Below are 22,347 nucleotides of genomic sequence, written 5' to 3'. Positions count from 1 at the left end.
CTTACACCCTCAGTAGCCTTATTGAATTCTGCATGCCCTCAAGGGGACAGATCGCTTTAGCAATTTATTAAATTAGTGGCCACTGCGGCTCGATGTGAAATAGCTTTTCACTGGAAAGACATGGCCTTGCCTACATTGGTTAAGATCCAATCCTGTGTTTCTACGCTTTTTACTCTTAGTAAAATAACGGCCCACAGACAGAAACAACTAGGGTTATTTCACTGTATCTAGAATCCTTATTTACTTTGGAGACAGAATCAGTCGGTTGCCTGAACTGTTTTTTTTTTTTAATTTAATATATTCTGTAACAAATAACATTTCATAGAACCCGGCTTGAACTTAATTTCTGTAAGATCCCAAGGGGGGAGGGGGGGGGGGGGGGGGATTTAAAGAGGCAAACAGAGATCCAGTTGCTTTATCAGTTTATTCCTTTTGTTGATTGTGAATATTTGTACAATTATGGTTACATATTGTTCTTTGTTGTACTGTATATTCTGCTTACTCTTTCTCAAATAAAGTTTAAATTACAAAAAAAAAAAAAAAAAGGAATGCGTCTTATTTGGAGATATGTGAAAAAACTTCTCCGCAAAATCTCAAAATAGGTCTGTGAAGGTACAGAGCTGAGATCCAGAGGCATCGAGTAATTGGGAGACATGGGTAAGGCCTGCTTCTTTCCAGAGGAGGAACGCCGAGTTTTGTTGGAAGTCCCACAATAGGTGCAAAGATCAATGTCCGCCATGACAGACGCAGCTGCGAGCATAGGCGTTTCCATGCTGTGCAACAGGCTATAAAATAGGGAAAGTTTTGGTTGTGTGCTGGAAGAGAGGACTTGGGAGCTATCAGAAGGTTACCCAAGTCCAATGGGGCGCACCAGTCTCGGAGTAGATTTTTCGGAATTAGAACCTCCGTATTGCCCAGCCAATCCCGAATATGACATAACAGATAACTATATTATATCAATGAATATTGGGACATGTTAGCCCTCCTTCGGGAAGTGGGCGCATTAGCGTCGTGAGGCCAATTCTGGCTTTCTATGTGATGTCAGCTTTTAATCCATTTCCATCTGCTGGTAGAGGTGCATAACCCACTCGCCCAGATCGGCCTGCCTGAGCGCAGAGGAAATTTCATTCTTCTTGCTTCCAATTATTTAAGATCCTTATCAGTCCAGTCTACAATTTCAATTTCTATAGGAGACTGAGTGAATTCATTAGACTCCTGTGTGCCTTCTCAGGTGACTTGAAAGTTTGTCCTTTGTGAGGTAAAAACTTCAGAACAAAGTACAAGGACTTGGTTTCACTCCAATGTGGATTCTCTGATGCCATATGAGAGATATCTTCTGTCTGAAGCTTTTACCACACTCAGTACATGTATATGGTTTTACTCCAGTGTGGATTCTCTGATGCATTTTGATTTCTTCCTTTGTCTTAAAGCATTTATCACAATCAGAGCATGCAAATGGTTTCTCTCATGTGTGGATTCTCTTGTGAATCACGAGATGCCAGCTTCGTTTCTCCCGAGTGTGGATTCTCTGGTGGATTATGAAATTACGCTTTTGCGTGAAGCTTTTACCACACTAGGTACATGTAAATGGTTTCTCTCCAGTGTGGATTCTCTGGTGGATTATGAGATTACACTTTTGTGTGAAGCTTTTACCACACTCACTACATGTATATGGTTTTACTCCAGTGTGGATTCTCTGATGGATTTTGATTTCTCCCTTTGACTTAAAGCATTTATCACAATCAGTGCATGCAAATGGTTTCTCTCCTGTGTGGATTCTCTTGTGAATTGTGATATCATGCTTCTGCCTGAAGCTTTTACCACACTCAGTACATGTATATGGTTTTACTCCAGTGTGGAGTCTCTGGTGGATTATGAGATTACACTTTTGTGTGAAGCTTTTACCACACTCAGTACATGTAAATGGTTTCTCTCCAGTGTGGATTCTCTGGTGCATTATGAGATTTTGGTTCTGCCCGAAGCTTTTACCACACTCAATACATGTAAATCGTTTCTCTCCAGTGTGGATTCTCTGGTGGATTTTCATTTCTTCCTTTGTCTTAAAGCATTTATCACAATCAGAGCACGCAAATGGTTTCTCTCCTGTGTGGATTCTCTTGTGAATTGTGAGATAATGCTTCTGCCTGAAGCTTTTACCACACTCACTACATGTATATGGTTTTACTCGAGTGTGGATTCTCTGATGCATTTTGATTTCTCCCTTTGACTTAAAGCATTTATCACAATCAGTGCATGCAAATGGTTTCTCTCCTGTGTGGATTCTCTTGTGAATTGTGATATCATGCTTCTGCCTGAAGCTTTTACCACACTCAGTACATGTATATGGTTTTACTCCAGTGTGGAGTCTCTGATGGTCTTTGAGTCTGTCCTTTGCACTAAAGCTTTCACCACACTCAAGACATGTAAATGGTTTCTCTCCTGTGTGGATTCTCTTGTGAATTGTGAGATCAGGCTTCCGCCTGAAGCTTTTACCACACTCAGTACATGTAAATGGTTTCTCTCCAGTGTGGGTTCTCTTGTGAATTGTGAGATCATGGTTCTGCCTGAAGCTTTTACCACACTCAGTACATGTATATGGTTTTACTCCAGTGTGGATTCTCTGATGGATTTTGATTTCTCCCTTTGACTTAAAACATTTATTACAATCAGTGCATGCAAATGGTTTCTCTCCTGTGTGGATTCTCTTGTGAATTGTGAGATCATGCTTCTGCCTGAAGCTTTTACCACACTCAGAACATGTATATGGTTTTACTCCAGTGTGGAGTCTCTGATGGTCTTTGAGTCTGTCCTTTGCACTAAAGCGTTCACCACACTCATGACATGTAAATGGTTTCTCTCCAGTGTGGATTCTCTGGTGGATTATGAGATTATACTTTTGCTTGTAGCTTTTACTACACTCAGTACATATATATTGACTTTCTGATTTGGGCATTTTCCTCTGCTGTGGGATGGTTGCCTTCCTATTGAAATATTTTTCAGCCTGAAAGCAAGACAATGGTTGCTCATCATGCTTTTTTCCATTTCTTGAAGAAACTTTCTCATCACATAAGATTTTATTGCCTTCACTAGTTGAAACTGCTCTCTCCCCTGTTTGGAATTTTAGTTCTCCTGTGAACATTTCTCTCTCATTGAAGTTTCTGTCACCATCAGTACACATGAATAATTTTTCTTCTCTCTGTGATTTTTCATTTATGATTAGGTCTTGCTTTTGAATGATGTTTTCTCCTCTTTCAGAAGATGAAAATGTTCTCTCTTCTTTCTCCATTTTCTGGGGATTTAATAAACAGAACTCGGAGCTGTAAGCTTCTCCATCTTGAGGGCAAGATGAGGATCTCTTACCTGTGTGCGTTCTTTGGTGTATTATTAAAGATTCCCTGCTAAAAATGTTTTTCTTACATTCAATACAAGTGAAAGTGTTCCCCTGAATGTGGATTCTCTGGTGTAATTTCAGGGTTAACTTCTGTTTGAAAAATTTTCCACACTGAGAACATGAAACAGGTCTCGCTCCTGAATGAGTTTTCTGGTGCAATACAAAATGACATTTCCTAGCAAAGGATTTCTTCCCTTCCTCATCTCTCTGCCGGAGGGCAGAAGTCATTTGATTACTGTTATTATTTTGAATGGGTCTCATTTCTCTCAGGTCAATCTGGGTGAGGTCAGAAGTCATTTGATCACTGTTATTACTCTGGAAGGTTATCTCTGCTCTCATAGGTCTCTGGTGCTCAGGGATATCTGTGAGCTCCCTGTCACTTCTCTCACATGCAGTGACTCCATCCAGTGAGTTTCCTGTAGGGTCTCGCCACTTCTTGTCCAATTCCTGCTGATTTTGGCTCGTGTCTCCCCCATCAGTAATCTGGGAAAGATTCTCACAGACATTTCTTGATTGTCTTGGTGTAAGTGCCAGTACTATAGGGTGTTCTTCTCTATTCTCCTCTTCCGGTATGACCTCATTGCTTGCTGGATATAAAAAAAAAAAGGAATTCGTCATGTGATATGACAATGGAATGGAAAGCTATCAATGGCCTGGGATCAAACATTTTGAAGGATCATATAATGAGCACATGGGATTTCTGATAAACCAGAATTCTGTGATGTAGCAGAAGCTTTAGGAGAAGCCTCTGAAAACTCCTGTGGTTAATTTTATTTATCTATATAAGTTATAAACTTATACCCCGCCACCTCCAATGCAATCATTCAGGGTGGATTACAAAGATACACACACATTCAATCACAAATCAAATAGAACAACATAATATAAAATTGATAAATTAAAAACATCTTTAAACAATAATCTTTGCAAATGCTTTCTGAACTCAAATCACACTGAAATCAACTGGAAGAGCAAGAGAAATGTTGAGATTACTTACCTGATAATCTCCTTTTCCTTAGTGTAGACAGATGGACTTAGAACAAGTGGGTATAGTGTGCTCGTGCTAGCAGTTGGAGACGGATCTGACATCAGCACGGGTACATATACCCCCACAGGAAGTGAAGCCACTCAATCTTCCTTGCAAAAGCTGTTATGGATATATGTGTACTGACCGATCAAAATAATTAGTGAAACAGGATTCCCCTGACCGATTGATAGTAGCTGGAGACAGCCAGCGTTCCCAACCAGAAGACGTTGACACCTGGTAGAGTGGACGCACTCATATAAGAAGCGATAAGGCTTACCTTGAATCAGTGAAACCCATGTATACTGGCAGCCGGGCGGGATGCTGAGTCCATCTGTCTACACTAAGGAAAACGAGATTATCAGGCAAGTAATCTCAACATTTCCTAGCGTGTAGCCAGATGGACTCAGAACAAGTGGGATGTACAAAAGCTACTCCCGGACTGAGCAGGAGGCTGCCCGAGGTACATTCAGGACTGCCCTCGCAAATGCTGTGTCCTCCCTGGCCTGGACATCCAGATGGTAAAATCTGGAAAAGGTATGGAGGGAGGACCACGTCGCCGCCTTACATATCTCCGCAGGCGACAGCATCCTAGATTCTGCCCAAGAGGCCGCCTGCGCTCTGGGAGAATGAGCCTTGACCTGCAGAGGCGGTGACTTCCCGGCCTCTACGTAGGCCGCTCTGATAACTTCTTTGATCCAGCGGGCGATGGTGGGCCGTGAGGCCGCTTCTCCTTGTTTTTTCCTGCTGTGAAGGACGAACAGATGGTCCGTCTTTCGTACTGCTTCTGTCGTTTCCAGGTATCTGGGCAGCAATCTGCCGATATCGAGATGGCGTAGCAAACGCCCTTCTTCTGATTTCTTCAAACCCGCCGTGGTAGGCAAGGATATGGTTTGGTTGAGGTGAAATTGTGAGACTACTTTAGGTAAAAAGGAGGGAACCGTGTGAAGATGGATAGCCTCAGGTGTGATTCTGAGAAAGGGGTCACGGCAGGACAGCGCTTGTAGCTCTGGGACCGTAGCAAGACAGCGCAGCCACCTGAACCTTGATGGAGCTTAGGGAGAGACCCTTCTGAAACCCATCCTGCAGGAAATCCAGAACAATAGGGATAGTAGTCGCATGTGGATTGGTGCCACGAGTGTCGCACCAGGCTTCAAATACTCTCCAGATCCTTATGTAGGTGAGGGATGTGGAAAACTTGCGCGCTCGGAGGAGTGTATCTATCACTGGCTCCGAGTAACCTCTTTTCTTCAGTCTAGACCTCTCAATGGCCAGACCGTAAGAGAGAATTGAGCTGGATCCTCGTGGAGGATGGGACCTTGAAGCAGCAGGTCCCGGAGCGGAGGCAGGGGAAGAGGCTCCCCTGTCAGTAGTCTTCTCATGTCCGCGTACCAGGATCTTCTTGGCCAGTCCGGTGCCACTAGAAGAACTAGGCCTCTGTGCCTCTGAATCTTGTGTATAAGGGCGCCCAGCAGGGGCCATGGAGGAAAGGCGTATAGCAGGGTCCCTGGAGGCCATGGCTGAACCAGGGCGTCGATCCCGTGAGAGAACGGATCTCGCTTGTGGCTGAAGTATCTGGGTACCTGAGCATTGGACCTGTCCGCTAGCAGGTCCATGTCCGGAGTCCCCCACTGATCCACAATCATCTGGAAGGCTGTGGGGGACAGCTGCCATTCTCCCGGATTTCGACATTCCCGGCTGAGGAAGTCTGCCGCGGTGTTGTCACTTCCGGCAATGTGGACGGTGGAGATGTCCTGGAGATTCGCCTCTGCCCAAGCCATCAGTGGGGCTATCTCTAGAGACACCTGTTGGCTTCTGGTTCCGCCCTGTCGGTTGATGTATGCCACCGTGGAGGCGTTGTCTGACATCACTCTGACTGTTCTGTTCCGCAGTCTGGGAGCAAATTGCAGGCAGGCTAACCGGACTGCCCGTGCCTCTAGGCGGTTGATGTTCCACCCCGACTCTTCTCTGCTCCACCGCCCCTGGGCGGTGAGCTCTTCGCAGTGTGCTCCCCATCCGCTCAGGCTGGCATCTGTGGTGAGCAGAGTCCATGTGGGGGAGGACATTTTCGACCCCTTGCTCATGTGGCCGGACTGCAACCACCACCGTAGCTGGGTCCGCACTCTGGCTGGTAGAGGTAGATGCACGGAGTAATTCCGGAAGCGTGGGCTCCATCGAGAGAGAAGGGAGCGTTGTAGTGGTCTCATATGGGCCCGCGCCCAAGGTACCACTTCCAGGGTGGATGCCATGAGACCGAGAACCTGCAGATAATCCCAAGCTATGGGCAGGCTGGCTCCCATCAAGGACCGTAGACGCGTCTGGAGTTTTAACCTCCTCTTGGTAGTGAGACTGACTTTGTCTGCCTGGGTGTTGAACTGGACTCCCAGGTATTCCAGTGATTGGGAAGGCTGTAGGCAACTCTTGTTTAGGTTGACTACCCATCCCAGGCTTTCCAGAAGGGCGATCACTCTGTCAGTTGCCCGATGGCTCTCCTCTCGGGATTTCGCCCTGATCAGCCAATCGTCTAGGTAGGGATGGACAAGGATTCCTTCCCGTCTGAGCGCCGCTGCTACCACTATGATCACCTTGGTGAAGGTCCGCGGTGCTGTGGCTAACCCGAAGGGCAAAGCCCGGAATTGGAAGTGTCGTCCCAGAACCTTGAAGCGGAGTTAACGCTGATGATCCTGATGGATCGGGATATGCAGGTAGGCTTCTGACAAGTCTAAGGCCGTGAGGAACTCCCCTGGCTGTACTGCGGTCTTGACTGAGCGCAGAGTTTCCATGCGAAACCTCGGGACCCTTAAGTATCGATTGACTGACTTATTTATTTATGTAACAGTTTTTTTATACCGACCTTCATAGTAAATAACCATATCGGATCGGTTTACATTTAACAGAGGGTATAACTGAAGGAACAATTCAGGTAAACAATAGATAACCATAGATAGGAATAAGTCAAAGTTACAATCAACGGGAGTCGAGAACTTGGAAGCTTAAAACAAGCTGGAAAGAAGATAAAGGCAGGTATTAATTATGAAAGATACGATAGTGAGAACGGGTTAAAGCTGGAAGGTGCTTTAACCTGGAGGTGCCAGAGTTCATAGTTCATGAAGATAAATGCCAAGGCCGGGTGAGAGTGGAAGCCATTAGTGATTGTCTGGAGGATCGGAGAAGGCTTGGTGGAAGAGCCACGTCTTGAGTCTTTTTCTGAAAGTTAAGAGGCAGGGTTCCAATCTGAGGTTTGAAGGGATGTTATTCCAAATAGATGGGCCTGCTATCGAAAAAGCTCTGTCTTTGGTCGTAGAGAGACGTGTGGCTTTAGTAGGAGGAAATTGTAGAGTGCCTTTGAGAACCTCTCTAGTTGGTCTGTTAGAGGAGTGGAGTTTGAATGGGATTTCCAGGTCGAGTTGAAGTTGATGATGGATGGTTTTGTGTATTAGGGTGATTGATTTGTATAGGATTCTAAAATTTACTGGTAACCAATGTAGGTTTCTGAGGATGGGTGAGATGTTTTCACCGCGGCTGGTGCTGGTCAGCAGTCTTGCTGCCGCATTTTGTATCATCTGCAGTGGTTTTGAGATCTTTGAGATCAGTGGTTTTGAGATCTCAGTGGACTTGAGATCTAATACGGGCCGGAAAGTGCCCTCTTTCTTGGGTACCATGAAATAAATGGAATAGTGCCCAGAATCCATTTCCCATGCAGGTACTGGGATTATGGTTTTCAAGGACAGGAGCCTCGCCAGGGTAACTTCTAATGCCGCCTTCTTGTGGATTGGACACGGAGACTCCACAAACCTGTCCGGAGGGGTGTGATGGAAGTCCAGATAATAGCCCACTCGGATGATGGCAAGGACCCACTGGTCCGACGTAATCTCGACCCATCTGGGCTAGAAGAGGGTTAACCTGCCCCCTATGGCTCCGTCCCCCGGATGGATCGGCTGAATCTCATTGTGAAGCACAGCCGGGACCAGACCCCGAGCCGGCTCCCCTCTTACGCTGCTTGGTCCGAAAGGACTGGTTCCTGGCCTGAGGATGAGGTGCCTAGTAGCGCCTCCTATAGGGAGTGAAGCGTTGGGAGCTTCTACCTCTGGAGGGCCTCGGAAAGATGCGCTGGCTCCTCTTGGACCTATCTTCCGGCAGTCGAGGTACTGGACAGGCGCCCCATGTGCTGGCCAGGTTCTCTAGGTCGCTGCTGAACAGGAGAGAACCCTTAAATGGCATTCTAGTGAGACGTGTCTTAGAAGGAGCGTCGGCTGACCAATTCCGAATCCAGAGCTGCCTCCTGGCTGCTACTGAGGAGGAGACCCCCTTGGCTGTTGTATGGACTAGGTCGGAGGCGGCATCCGTAAGGAACGAGAGGGCGGACACCATGTCCTCTGCCGGAGCATTGTTCCTGACCTGTGACAAACAGGAACGCGTCACCACTGTGCAGCAGGTTGCGATTCGTAGAGACAGAGCTGCCACCTCAAAGGTTTGTTTCAGGATGGCGTCCAGGCGTCGGTCATGAGCCTCCTTGAGGGCCGCACCCCCTCCACTGGAATGGTAGTGCGCCTGACCACAGCGCTAACCAAGGCGTCCACCTTAGGGCACGCCAGCATATCCTTAATTGCCGGGTCCAGGGGATACATGCCGGACAATGCCTGACCCCCTTTGAACGAGGCCTCCGGTGCATTCCACTCCAAATCTATCAGCTGTTGCGCCGCTTGCAGGAAGGGAAAATGGCGGGCTGTGGGACGAAGACCCTCCAGCAGGGGGTTCTGCCTAGATGCCTCCATAGTGCTGGGGCCTGGAATAGCCAACTCCGTCAGGCACTGAGAGACCAGGTCGGAGAGATCTTCCTTGGGAAAGAACCGCCTCATAGTTCGATATGGCTCTATCCCCGAGGGAAGTTCCCCCTCCTTAGGGGGTTCGGACTCGTCCTCCGAGATATCAGGGTCCGCATGAGCCGGACTGCCCGGAGGCTGGTGTTCACGATAAGGGCGAGAAGGCCCGGGGGCAGGGTCAGCCAGGGCAGCAGCAGCGGGTCTAGGCCGGGAAGCCGACTGCATCTGTACAAAGGCGTGGATCCCCTTAAATAAGTCCACCCAGGAAATGGACGCAGTCTCCAGCCGTTGGGGTACCAAGTCCCCCGGGATTCCTGGCTGTTCGAAACGGCCCGCTAGGTCAGGGGTGGCCCCTGGGAAACTGTCGGTAAACCTCAGTTGAGACTGGTCCTGGCCCGAGGCTCCCACTGCCTCCTCACATTGGGCAGAAAGGGAGTCTGGCTCTTCGCTCTGCGTGGCTCTAAGCTGGCACGCTGAGCACAGGCCAAGAGCTTTCACGCCGGAATCAGGAGGTGCCGCCTCTAGAGACGCCGGGGCGTTTAAGTGTGCCATGGCGCCGGCGCTAAAGCTGTCAGCAATATGCGCTCAAGAATAATATGAGCCCAAGAACAATATGCGCTCAATAGTATGCGTTCAGCAGTCTGCGCTCAATACTCCACAGTATGCGCTCGATAATATGCGGACAGCAATATGCGCTCAATAATAAACAATATGCGCTCAATAACATGCGTACAGTTATATACGCTAAATAATAAACAGTATGCGCTCAATAATATGCGGACAGCAATATGCGCTCAATAATAAACAATATGCGCTCAATAACATGCGTACAGTTATATACGCTAAATAATAAACAGTATGCGCTCAATAATATGCGGACAGCAATATGCGCTCAATAATATGCGTTCAGCAATATATGCTAAATAATAAACAGTATGCGCTCAATAATATGCGTACAGCAATAGGCGCTCCATAATAAACAATATGCGCCCAAGAATATGCGACCCGCAATATGCGCTAAACAATAAACAGTATGCGCTCAATAATATGCGTACAGCAATAAACAATATGCGCTTAACATACGCTTAGCAATATATATATGCTGCGTTGTGCGCCTATCCACAGGTGCCTATCTGTGTGCACCTATCTGTGGGCGCTCAATACCTGAACAAGGCAGGCAAAATGGAGACTTCCACGGCGTGCCGCAGGCAGGCAACGCCGCCGATCCTCGTACCTCGGAGACCAAAAGTAAGAGATGTACGCCTTACCTGATCCTCAGCGCTTCCCGGCTGTAACCCGGGCGGTCTCCGGCTGCGGGGGGAGAGGGGAAATACCTTCACCGCCACGCTCGAGGAAGTGCACCCGCTGCCTCTAAGCCGCCGAACTCGTCTCGCTCGGGGCTAAGTCCACGCTGGGACCGAGGCGCCTCTCAGCCAGGCCCGAGCCCTTCTCGCTCGGGGGCTAGATCCCTGCCGCGATTCGGCCACTGGACCGTGGCCTAAAAACTCCGAGGGACCACGGAAATCACCTCGGGAAACTCGACTGGGGGAGGGACCCGAGCGTATCACCGCAGGAGTGCGGGGCTCGTCGTCTGAGAATTTTGGAAAGTAGAAAGTAGTATTGGAAAACACGCTCAGCGAGCGTGCAGGCTCTCCAAACTGCTTTGGAGATGGAAATTACTGAATGGCTTCACTTCCTGTGGGGGTATATGTACCCGTGCTGACGTCAGATCCGTCTCCAACTGCTAGCACGAGCACACTATACCCACTTGTTCTGAGTCCATCTGGCTACACGCTGGGAAAGTAAAGGCTTTCTTACATGTTAGTAGCAATCAGTACGCACGAGCAGAGGGAACAGAAGCATCCCTGTCCCTTCAGCCCTCAATGATATCAGTGCCTCATAAAGTCCTAACTTAGAAGACATCAAATGGAGAAATTACCTACCTGATAATTTCATTTTCCTTAATGTAGACAGATGGACTCAGGACCAATGGGTTATGTGCTCCCCTGCCAGCAGATGGAGACAGAGCCAGGTTTCAAAGCTGATGTCACCCTAGATACACCCTTGCAGTGACCTCAGCCCTTCAGTATTTTCTTCAAAAGCCACTGTGGACATACTATTGAAAAACCTGAATACAATTTAAGAACTTGATTAAAACTGGTGACCGTAACTGTACTCACCCAAATATAAGCGTTGAATCCCAGCAATATTACAGATGCCCAGATCTAGGGATAGGGTGATGGCTTACCCGTAACCTCTTTGGGATCGAGATTCATGTGCGTATGCTTGGTACTTTTCATGGGCAGCCATGGGCGGGATGCTGAGTCCATCTGTCTACACGAAGGAAAACAAAATTATCACCATTTCTAGTGTGTAGCCAGATGAACTCAGGACCAATGGGATGTACAAAAGCTACTCCTGAACAGGGTGGGAAGCTATCCGCGGTCCAGTTAGCACCGCCCTCGCAAAGGCTGTATCTTGGACGTCCAGGCGATAGAACCTGGAGAAGGTGTGCAAGGAGGCCCACGTCACTGTTTGGCAGATGTTGACGAGAGACAGTAGCTTAGCTTCCACCCAGGATACTGCCTGGGCCCTAGTGTAATGAGCCTTAACCTGAAGGGGTAAAGGCTTCCCTGTTGCTACATAAGCTCCCGTGAACACTTCCTTAATCCAGCAAACTATGGTAGCTCGCAAAGCTGCTTCACCTTGTTTCCTTCCACAAACAAGCAGTCCGTCTTGAACAGCGGTTCTGTACATTCGAGATATTGTACCAACTGCCTACTGACGTTTAAGTGGCGTAGGAGGTGGTAGTCTTCCGAGTCCTTGCGTCCATCTAAGAATGGTAAGGAAATGGACTGGCAGGCTATGTTCACCGCGCCTCTGAAACAGGAGAGAGCCGCCACCTGGCCTTCAAAGAGTTGAGGGTCAGTCCTTTGTTCAGGCCATCCTGTAAGAATTCCAGAATCATGGGGATCTTTATCGACTGAGGAGAGAGTTTGCGTTCCTTGCACCAAGCCTCAAATATTCTCCAGATCCACATGTACATCAAGGATGTCGATAACTTCCACACGCAGAGCAAGGTGGCAATTACTGCCGCTGAATATCCACGCTTCGTCAGGCAAGTCCTGTCAAGGGCCAGACCGTAAGACAAAACTGAGTTAAGTACTCGTGAAGGATCGGACATTGTTGGAGAAGGTCCCTGTGCGGATGGAGGTATAGGGGGTTCTCCACCAGAAGCCTCCACATCTGCATACCATGGGCATTTGGGCCAATCCGGGGCCACCAGAAGGACTAATCCTCTGTGGCGTTTGATCTTGCGAATGATCTTGCCCAGTAGAGGCCACGGAGGGAAGGCGTAAAGTAAGTCCTCCTCTGGCCAGGTCTGGACCAGCACATCGATCCCTTGGGAGTGCAGATCTCTTCTGCGACTGAAGAATCAAGGAACCTTCGCATTGTGGGATGTGGTCAGTAGGTCGATCAATGAGGTATGCTGCGAAATTACAGAGCATATCCTTCTCGAATGATGTCCAGAACCCTTTTGTCCGACGTGATCTTGACCCAGCGCTGAGAGAAGAGGGATAGTCGGCTCCCTATCTCCTCGTCCTATGGATTGCTCGTCCAAACTTCATTGGGAGTTCGGGTCAAACTTGAGCCCGAACCAGTTCCTCTTTTTGGTTGACGGCTCCGAAAGGACTGAGACCTTCCTGAAGGTCAAGATGTCTGAAATAGCGAGTTTCTGTAGGGCCAAAAAAGCTAGGAGCCCCTGGTCCCACCCTTCATAGGTGAGGGGCACTGTAACCTCTTTTTCTTATCTTCCAGTAGCCGCGACCCTGGAGATTTACCCCATTTACTGCTCAACTCTTCTAAATCACTTCCAAATAAGAGGGATCCCTTAAAGAGTATCTTTGTGAGATTTGCCTTAGAGGTTGCGTCCGTTGACCAATTTTGCAGCCATAGTTGCCTTCTGGCCTCCATCACCAAGGCTACCTCTCTGGCCAAGGACCGCACTAGGTCAGAGCTTGCATCTGCTAGGAATGCTGCAGCAGGCACCATCGCCTCTCTGGAATGTGTCCCTGAGCTATCTGCCTCTTGGGAGAAGCAGACACGAGCGAGCCACCAGGGCAGAACAGGAAGCGAACTGCAGCTTCATTGCTGTCACGTCAAAGGCTTAAGGATGGACTCCAGCCGCCTATCGTGCGCATCCTTCAAGGCTGCTCCTCCCTCTACTGGGATAGTTGTTCGCTTCGAAATGGTGTAGACCAGGCTGTACACTTTCGGGAAACACAGGCGTTCTTTGGCCGCCGGGTCCAGAGGGTATAAGGCCTTCAATGCCCAACTTCCTTTAGAGCTGGCTTCCGGGGCGTCCCATTCCAGGTCAATCAACTCCTGGATGGCTTCCAGCATCAGTAAATAGCAAGAAGCTTTCTGTAGAGACACCAGGATGGGTTCTTCTTTGGCTCAGACATAGGGTCCGTGCCTGGAACTCCCAGAGTCTTCAGGATCTGGGAGACCAGCCACAGCAATTCTTCTCTGTGGAAAAACTGTAACATGGTCCGGTATGGTTCCAAGCCTGGAGGGATTTCCCCATCCTCCAATGAGCCTGCATCCCTTCGTCGTCCGTGGTGTCTGGGTCCCTGTCAGGGATACCCTTGATGAGGCGAGGCATGCCCCAAGGCATGCTAATAGGGCTGGGAGGACAAGGCATTTCCCAGCTGGGGCTCAGACCAGGCAGGGGCAGCAGCTGATTGCGCCTGAACAAAGGCTTGAAGGTCCTGAAAGAATTCAACCAAAGAGGTCCTAGGATCGATCAAATCTAGGGTACTACCAGATAAGGTCATGGCTGACCAGTCCTCCAACTGGGAAGAGCTGGGCTTGGAGAAGTTCTGAGAGTCCAGCCCTCCCTGGGCCTCCTCACAGTGCTGACACAGGAAGGATTAAAGGTCAGACTGTACAGACCTAATATAGCAGGCAGCACAAAGGGAGTGTCGATTGTGCTTCTTTGCTGCTGGAGCCATAGTTCAGTGCAGATTGTGAATTTAGCCGGCTAGTGTTTGAACTCGAGCGCACACAAATCCGCCCCGACACGCGTAAATGTAAGCTTCCGGCTGTGAGCAAATGCATGCGTGTACTTACACACATAGGTATGTGCGCGGTTATATGCGCAGTTATGCACATACAGGCCGATACAGTAAAGTCCCGGTGCGCGCGATTCAGTATTTAAATTAGGAGCGGCTGCTGTCAGCAGGTTTGACAGCCAACGCTCAATTTTGCCGGCGTCGGTTCTCGAGCCACTGACAGCCACGGGTTCGGAAACCGGACCCCGGCAAAATTGAGTGTCTGGTTTTCGACCCGACACCAAATGTTACCTATGCCTAGGACCCGACCACAACCAGGTGGCCTGAAGGGACTGCGGATGCATGTCCCCCCGCGCGCAGCGGCAGAGGGCTGCCAAAATATCAAAACTGAGAGAAGTGGCATCGGGCTCTGTCTTCCCCAGGTCCTGTGCCCCCCCCCGAGCTTCCAAGGAGACGCGGCGTCCCAGGGCCGCTTCAGTGGGGCCTCTCGGTTCGTCCGGACCGGTGCCGAAGCGAGGGACAAGAGATGCATCGAGATCATCGATGGCGCCAAAGATAACATCTGCACCAAGTGGCATCGGAGCTCGGACGCATCCAATGCAGGAAGCCGGCCGCATGCTTCGGGATCGAAGCATAAGCACAGGGACATCCACGAACCGAAGCAAGTCGGCGCCGACGCCATCGACGCACTCAATGGCTCACTGCTTATCTATGGGAAAAGAGCAAATTTGCTTGCCGTAAACGGTGTTTTCCGTTGATAGCGGATGAATTAACCATGCTGTCTGGCAGTCCCCAGCTGATGTATTGAGTGCAAGTCCCTGTTCATGTCCCAAGGATGAGTTGAGGTGGTTCGCTCAAGATAGTAAAGAAGATAGGTGGACAGTTCATCTCTGCTGACTTTGCAGCATTAAGATGTGCTCGCTTCCAGGATTCTTTTGCCCATGTTTGCGTCACCTGCAGTGTGTTTGTCCAAACAGTAGTGAGCCGTGAAAGTGTGCAGTGAGGCCCATGCGGCAGCTCTGCAAATAGCTAGAATGGGCACCTCATGCAGGTAAGCTATAGACCTGGTGCACCATAGGGGAGGCAGGCAAGGTCTCTGAACTTTTCTGATAGCAGAAATGTATGCAATCTGAGATCCAGGACGAAAGAGTCGTTTTGGAAACTGGAAATCCTGGAGCGTTGGGGTTGAATGATACAAAGAGCTGGGAGGCTCTGTGTTCAGCGTGTGTAGTAAGCGAGTGCCTGCTTGCAATCCGTGTGTAATTTGCGTTCTGCCTCATTACTATGTGGTTTTGGGTAAAAGGTTGGAAGGGTGATGGACTGGTTGAGGTGGAAAACTGATACCAATTTAGGAAGGAAGGCGGGATGCGTATGCAGCGTAACCTTGTCATGATAGAGCTTGCAGCTCGCTGACACGTCTTGCGGAGGTAAGTGCGACTAGAAACAGCACCTTCCAGGAGAGGAACTTGGGATGGCAAGTATCCAGTGGTTCAAAGGGTGGTACAATCAGTTGCTCCAGCACCAGATTCAAATCCCATGGGACTTCTGGGCTTCTGGATCGGAGGCCGGAGACGTAGAATCCCTTTCATGAATCTGGAGATGAGCGGGTGACAAGAGATTGGGGTCTCTTCGTGCAGAGAGTGATAGGCTGCTATGGCACTGAGGTGAACTCTGACTGAGGCCATAGCCAGTCCTTTCCGGTATAGTAGATGGAGGTAATCTAGTAATCGCTCAGGTGGACAGGTAAGCGGGTCGGTCCCGTTTTCCGAGCACCAGGAGACATAACGTGTCCATTTCCTCTGATAATTCATTCTTGTTGAGAGTTTCCTAGAGGAAACTAAGATATCCTGAAGCTGGAGTGAAAGGTTCAGGTGGTGGAGAACCAGCCTTTCAATCTCCACGCAGTGAGATTGAGAGATGAGTGGAGTGGATGGAGGATCGAGCCCCCTTCTTGGGTTAGGAGGTGTGAATTGTTGCCCAGGGGGATCAGTTGGTCCACCGATAGTCGAACTAGAAATGCGTACCACAGTTGTCTGGGCCATGCTGGAGCGATGAGAATGGGGTCTGCATTGTCCGTGATGCATTTCTGGACTTTGCAAGAGATCAGAGATATAGAGGGGAAAGTATACAGTAGACCAGGGGTCGGGAACCTTTTTGGCTGAGAGAGCCATGAATGCCACATATTTTAAAATGTAATTCCGTGAGAGCCATACTAACTACAACCCCCCATCCTCCTGACTCCCCCAAGACCTACCAAATTAATTTACTACAACCCCCTACTTTCCTGACACCCCCAAGACCTGCCAAATTAATTTACTACAACCCCCCATCCTCCTAACCCCTCCCCCAAGACCTGCCAAAAGTCCCTGGTGATCCAGCGGGGGTCCAGGGCTCGCAGACAAATCTTTAATAAAAAAGTAAAAAACAAAATCCCCCACCCTCCTGACACCCCCCAAGACCTGCCAAAAGTCCCTGGTGGTCCAGTGGGGGTCCGGGAGCGATCTCCTGGACTTGGGCTGTCGGCTACCAGTAGTCAAAATGGCGCCGACGGCCCTTTGCCCTCACTATGTCACTGGGGCTACCGCCGCCATTGGTCGACCCCAGTGACATAGTGAGGGCAAAGGGCCGTCGGCACCATTTTGACTACTGGCAGCCGACAGGCCAAGTCCAGGAGATCACTCCCGGACCGCTCCTGGACCCCCGCTGGACCACCAGAGACTTTTGGCAGGTCTTGGGGGGCATCAGGAGGGTGGGGGATTTTGTTAGATTTTTACTTTTTTATTAAAGATTTATCTGCGAGCCAGATGCAGCCATCAAAAGAGCCATATCTGGCTCCCGAGCCATAGGTTCCTGGCCCCTGCAGTAGACCCTCCTTCCAGTCGATAAGGAATGCGTCCTGCGCTAGTCTCTGGGAGCTGGCGTACACAGAGCAGAAGTTCTGCACCTTGTGACTGAGCTCTGTAGCAAAGAGATCGATGCATGGCAGGCCCCAGGTCTGAAAGAGTCTGTTTGCCACATCCTGATGGAGTTCCTACTTGTGAGGGTGAAAGATTCTGCTCAATCTGTTCGCCCTGGCGTTGTTGATGCCGGGTAGGTACGTTGCCTGCAGGGTAATGGATTTGCTGTGCACCCATTCCAGGATCCTCACTGCCTCTCTGCAGAGTCTCCAGGAACTGGACCCTCCTTCCTTGTTGATGTAGAACATGGCTACCTGGTTGTCCATGTGGACCATGACTGTCTTTCCTCAGAGTGCTGGTTTGAAGGCTCGAACAGTGTTTCGAATGGCTCGTAGCTCTACTAGGTTGATCTGCTGAGATCGTTCCCAGGCTGACCACAGGCCTTGAGTTTGTAGGTGGACTAGGTGAGTGCCCCAAGCCTTGGTGGAAGCACCTGTGGTAAGAATGGTGTGATGAGTTGGAGACCGCAGTGGGCTCCCTCCATGAGAGCTGTTGGTGTAAGCCACCACTCCAAATCCCGCTTCATGGTGGGCGTGAGGGTGACAGGAGTGGAGAGGTGGTTGGAAAACTGGTTCCATTGGGTCTTCAGACCCCACTGCAGACGCCATATGTGGAGAAGCGTGTGGGGAACGACATAGATAGTTGATGCAATGTGGCCAATGATTGTGAGGATTTGATGAGCAGCAGCAGTGGTGGCTCCTTGAAGACGTCTGGAGAGTGATGTCAGGGCAAGAGCTCGGGTTTCCGGGAGGAAGACTCTGTCCCAAACGGTGTCAATATGGGCTCTAAGAAACTGCAAGACTTGAGTGGGTTGCAGATTCGACTTTTCGTACTTTACTAGTAGCCCTAGGTTGTCTAGGCAGTGTATCGTTGTGAGGAGATTGGTCTGCAGGAGGGACGGGTTGAGGGCCACCAACAGCCAATCGTCCAGGGGAATATTTGAATCCCCCGTCGTCGGAGATGACCCTTCGCTACCACTAGGCATCTGGTAAAAACTCTGGGGGCTGAGGAGAGGCCAAATGGGAGCACCTTGTGCTGAAAATGGCGGCCAGTGGCTGTAAAGCATAGGAACCACCAGAAAATAGGGTGCATCGTTATGTATGAATAGGCATCTTTGAGGTCCAGTGAACACATCCAATCGTTGGGTCGGTGGAAGGGCAGGATGGACTTTAGTGACGTCATTTTGAATTTCTCCCTCGTTAAGTATCTGTTGAGAACTTGAAGGTCTAGGATGGGTTGTAACCCTCCTGACTTCTTGGGTATGAGGAAGTATTGGGAGTAGAAGCCCTGGTGAAACAGCGTCGCTGTTGCTGAAGTAAGCTGTTGATCTCCAGTTGCAGTTGACCGCAATGCGCTGACAGGTGTTTCTGGCGCACCAGGTGTGGAGTGGAGGGGGTGGAGTGAAAATCGAGGGAGTAGCCCTCCTGTATGATATTTAGAACCCAGAGGTCGGATGTTATGTCCTTCCATGCCTGAAGAAAGTGGGTGAGCCTGCCTCCCACCAGGAATGGTAGCAATGGGTGCATTCGCTCTAAAAACCCTGGGAGGGTTTAGGGGGGTTGGGATCCTGAGGCGGTAGAGGTAGCCAGGGAGTGCGCTGGCGTTGCCGAGCTCCCTGTTGCTGGGAAGACTGAGGACGAGTCGGAGTATATTGCAGAGGCCGGAAGGCCGAGTATAGCTTATACGGTTGTCGCTGGTAATATGGTTTGAGGGATGATGTAAAGTACCGCCTTGAGGAAGCCGTATCTGCAGGAGAAGCCAGGGACATTACTGCTATCTTCTGCTCTTTGAGCTGGGCTATCATTTCTCTAAATTTGTCCCCGAAAAGGTTATCTGGGAAACAGGGCAAGTCATCCTCGCGGATGGCACTGGCTCGCAGCCACGCGAGTCGTCGAGCCGCAATGGCCATGGACTTAGCCAAAGTCTCGAACCCCATCATATACTGTTCGCAAGAGATGTCTCAAGTCCTCCTCCAAATTGTGAAATTGCTCTGGGGGTTAATGGTCCGGGGACGCCTCCTGAAGCAAGGGCTTCAACGATTGCAGACACTCATATAAATATTACGTACTGTAAAATTGGTGTTGCTGGATTTTCGCACTGAGCATCCCAGACTGAAAGGCCTTCTTGCCGAAGTCACCTAATACTTCGAATCTTTCCCAGGAGGAGTGTTCGAGTGAAGGCGAAATTTTTTAGCCCTCTGCATGGTGGACTCCACGACTACAGAGGCATGAGGAAGCTGTACTGCAGAGTAGTACGAGGATTGCCTCATATGAAATTTGAGGTTCATCTTTCGAGAGGTTGATGGTTCCGCAAAGGGGGTTTCCCAGGCCCTGGACATGACCGCGACTAGGACTTCATGGCAGGGCAAGGCCAAGGGCTCCGCAGGTGACTCAAAAATTTTGAGGATGCCCAGGACGTCTGCTCTTGGGTCAGGGACTTTCCTTGTCTTGACGTTGCGGCATTGCCCCACCTTCTCCAGAAACTTCGAATAAGACAAGTCTTCCGGAGGAGAGACCGGCTCAGGTTGTTCCTCTGCCGGATCAAAGAGGTACCCTATGGAGGATGCCGGTGACGTGGACGGCTGGGGGGAAAGATTCCCCGGAGAAGGAGTTGGTAGAGGTTGGCCAGGGGAAGGCACTGAGCTGAGGCTGTCTTGCGGTGATGGGGGGGCTTCCAGCGGTGTTTCTGCCAGATGTATCCCTTGCTGCCTGGGACATCACCTGCGAGGCTAAGGTGACTTGAGGGGTTGGCAGAGGCTGTCCGTGTGGCCCAGTGGGTGGTGGTGCCAGATCTCTGGGAGGAGCCCTATGGAGTATCGCAGCCAGCAATAAGTCCGTGTTCGGACCTCCGGGTAAAGGAGGGATCGAGAGGGGACCCTTTACCTCTTTCGTAAAGGCTCTTGAAGGCCTGATCTCCTTGAAGTTGAGGAAGCATGCAAGGTGGCTGGTGAAGAGGGGGCCACGTCCAAATCCACAACCAGGAGATGGGAAGGTTCTCTGGGTCTTTTGTGTCCTGAAGTGTGCTTCTGTGGGGTCTTTGCCAGTGAGTGCGTTGATGGCGTCGGCACTGACTTGCTTCGGTGCATGGATGTCCCTGTGCTTATGCTTCGATGTCGAAGCATGCGGCCGGCTTCCTGCGTCGGACGCGTCTGAGCTCCGATGCCACTCTGTGCCAATGTTGTCTTCGGCGCCGTTGATGCTCTCGACGCATCTCCTTCACCGTGCATCGACGCCGTTGTCCCTCGCTTCGGTACCGGCCTGGATGAACCGGGAGGCCCCACTGAAGCAGCCCTGGGATGCGTCGACTCCTTGGAAGCTCGGGGGGGGGGGGGGGGGGGGGGGGGGGCCTGGGAAAGACAGAGCAAACTCTTCCGAAGGGGTATACGAGTCCGATGCCACTTCTCTCAGTTCTGATATTTTGGCAGCCCTCTGCCGCAGCGCACGGGGGGACATGCGTCCGCAGTCCCTTCAGGCTGCCTGGTTGTGGTCGGGTCCAAGGCATAGGTAACAACATCTTTCCCACAGATTTTCTGTGTTTAACTTCTTTTCTCTTTTTTTTTACTTCAGAGAAATGTTTCGCTGAGGAGGAGAAGAGCTCCGCGTGCAGTCAGGCGTGCGGAAAAAAAGGGACTGAGGAGGCTGGGGATAGCGGGGGAGGATCCAAGCAGGCAGACTGCACTGAAAGACTCTGTTCTAAGAGAGCAGCGCCACCTAGCTGCCCGGAGGACTCCCAGACAGCATGGCTTATTCATGCTGCTTATCTATGGGAAAATGCTAAATCCAGCCCTGTCTGCACATCGCTGGTGTGGAGCTGACCCAGGAAAAAAGTGACTTTTACTACAACATCCCCTGTATTTACTAAAAATAGAGATAATGCAATCCTTACCTAGAGAGCTCAGGGTCTCATAATTCTCCTTCATCACCTCCCTGTAAAGCTCCTTCTGCTCTTCATCTAAATACCCCCACTCCTCCTGGGAGAAAGAGACAGAGATGTCCTCAAACGTCACCGGCACCTGAAACACAAACCAGAAACACTCAGGGGCACGTGGAGGGGCTCAGCTGGCTTTAATCCCATAACATTTTATCATGGAAGAGGGGACACCAGGACCCCTCATCCCCAGGAACTGCCAGACTTGTTCCCCTGGACTCAGTTTCCTTTCTGGAGCTCGGGGTTTGCAAGTCTAATCCCAGAGACCCAGAATATCAAACGTCTCTGCCTGGATAAATCAGTGAATAATAAAACCCAGGATCTAACAGAGCATTATCCAGAACATCAGGAACATCTGATTCTGTCACATCAGGAGGGCTCACTGCTCTCATCCTCCTGGTTTGCTCAGCCCTAACCTTGGGTCATCTTTGATGCCTCTCCCTCCTTCTGCACATCCAAAACATTGCTAAAGTGAGTCAGTTCCTCCTCTATAACACTGCTAAAATCTCTCCCTTCCTCTCTGAGCCAAAACCCTCCTCCCCTCTCTTATCTCCTCCTGCTTAGACTTCTGTAACTTGCTCTTTGCTGACCTCCCGCTGAATCGTTTTTCTCCCCTGCAATCTCTTCAACATTCAGCTGCATGACCTCTCTTTCTTTTAACCTTGCTATGATCATGTAACCCCTCTTCTCAGGTCACTACATTGGCTCTCTGTCCACTTCCACCTACAGTTCAAGCTTCTCGCCCGCCCCTACAAATGCACTCACTCTGCAGCTCCTCACTGCCTTTCTTCTCTTCTCTCTCCCTTCCTCGTGAACGCTGTTCCTCTAATCTGTGCCTTTCTCCTCCACCACCACCTTCCGATTCCCTGCTTTCTCCTCGCTCTGCCGAGTGCCTGGAAGAGACTTCCTGAGTCCTTGGGGCTCTTGTTCTCTCTCTGGCCATAAGTGAATCCAGTTTAAAACTTTGCCTTATTGATGCTGCTTTTAAATCTCAAGTACTTCTCTATAATAAAGAAAACTCTGGAAGACGTGTGTTGTGTATGTTTGCCTTGATTAGACTGTAAGCTCCCTGGAGCAGGGACCGTCTCCTATGTGTGTCTGTGCAGCGCTGTGTATGACTGGTAGTGCTTTAAACATGATCAATAGTAGC

General features: G+C 50.0%; 1 protein-coding gene across 2 annotated transcripts in view; it reads right to left on the bottom strand.

Annotated features, from left to right (window-relative positions):
- Window positions 1-361: 361 nt before the first annotated feature.
- The window catches only part of LOC115083693 (zinc finger protein 665-like), an 84,390-nt gene continuing 62,404 nt past the window's right edge, over window positions 362-22,347 (bottom strand). The window contains exons 4-5 of one of the 2 annotated variants that reach the window (XM_029587655.1): window positions 2,326-3,978; window positions 362-1,821 (exon numbers count right to left, since the gene is read on the bottom strand). In XM_029587655.1, coding sequence (XP_029443515.1) covers window positions 1,574-1,821; window positions 2,326-3,978 — 1,901 coding nt within the window. In that variant the 3' untranslated portion in view covers window positions 362-1,573. Of the gene's footprint in view, window positions 3,979-22,347 lie in introns of both variants that reach the window. The other variant, XM_029587654.1, reaches the window with a different exon arrangement.

Source organism: Rhinatrema bivittatum, chromosome 2, assembly GCF_901001135.1.
Source record: "Rhinatrema bivittatum chromosome 2, aRhiBiv1.1, whole genome shotgun sequence".
NCBI classification, from domain to species: domain Eukaryota; kingdom Metazoa; phylum Chordata; class Amphibia; order Gymnophiona; family Rhinatrematidae; genus Rhinatrema; species Rhinatrema bivittatum.
Note: the sequence above shows the minus strand (reverse complement) of the source record. Positions and strands in the feature narration are given on the sequence as shown.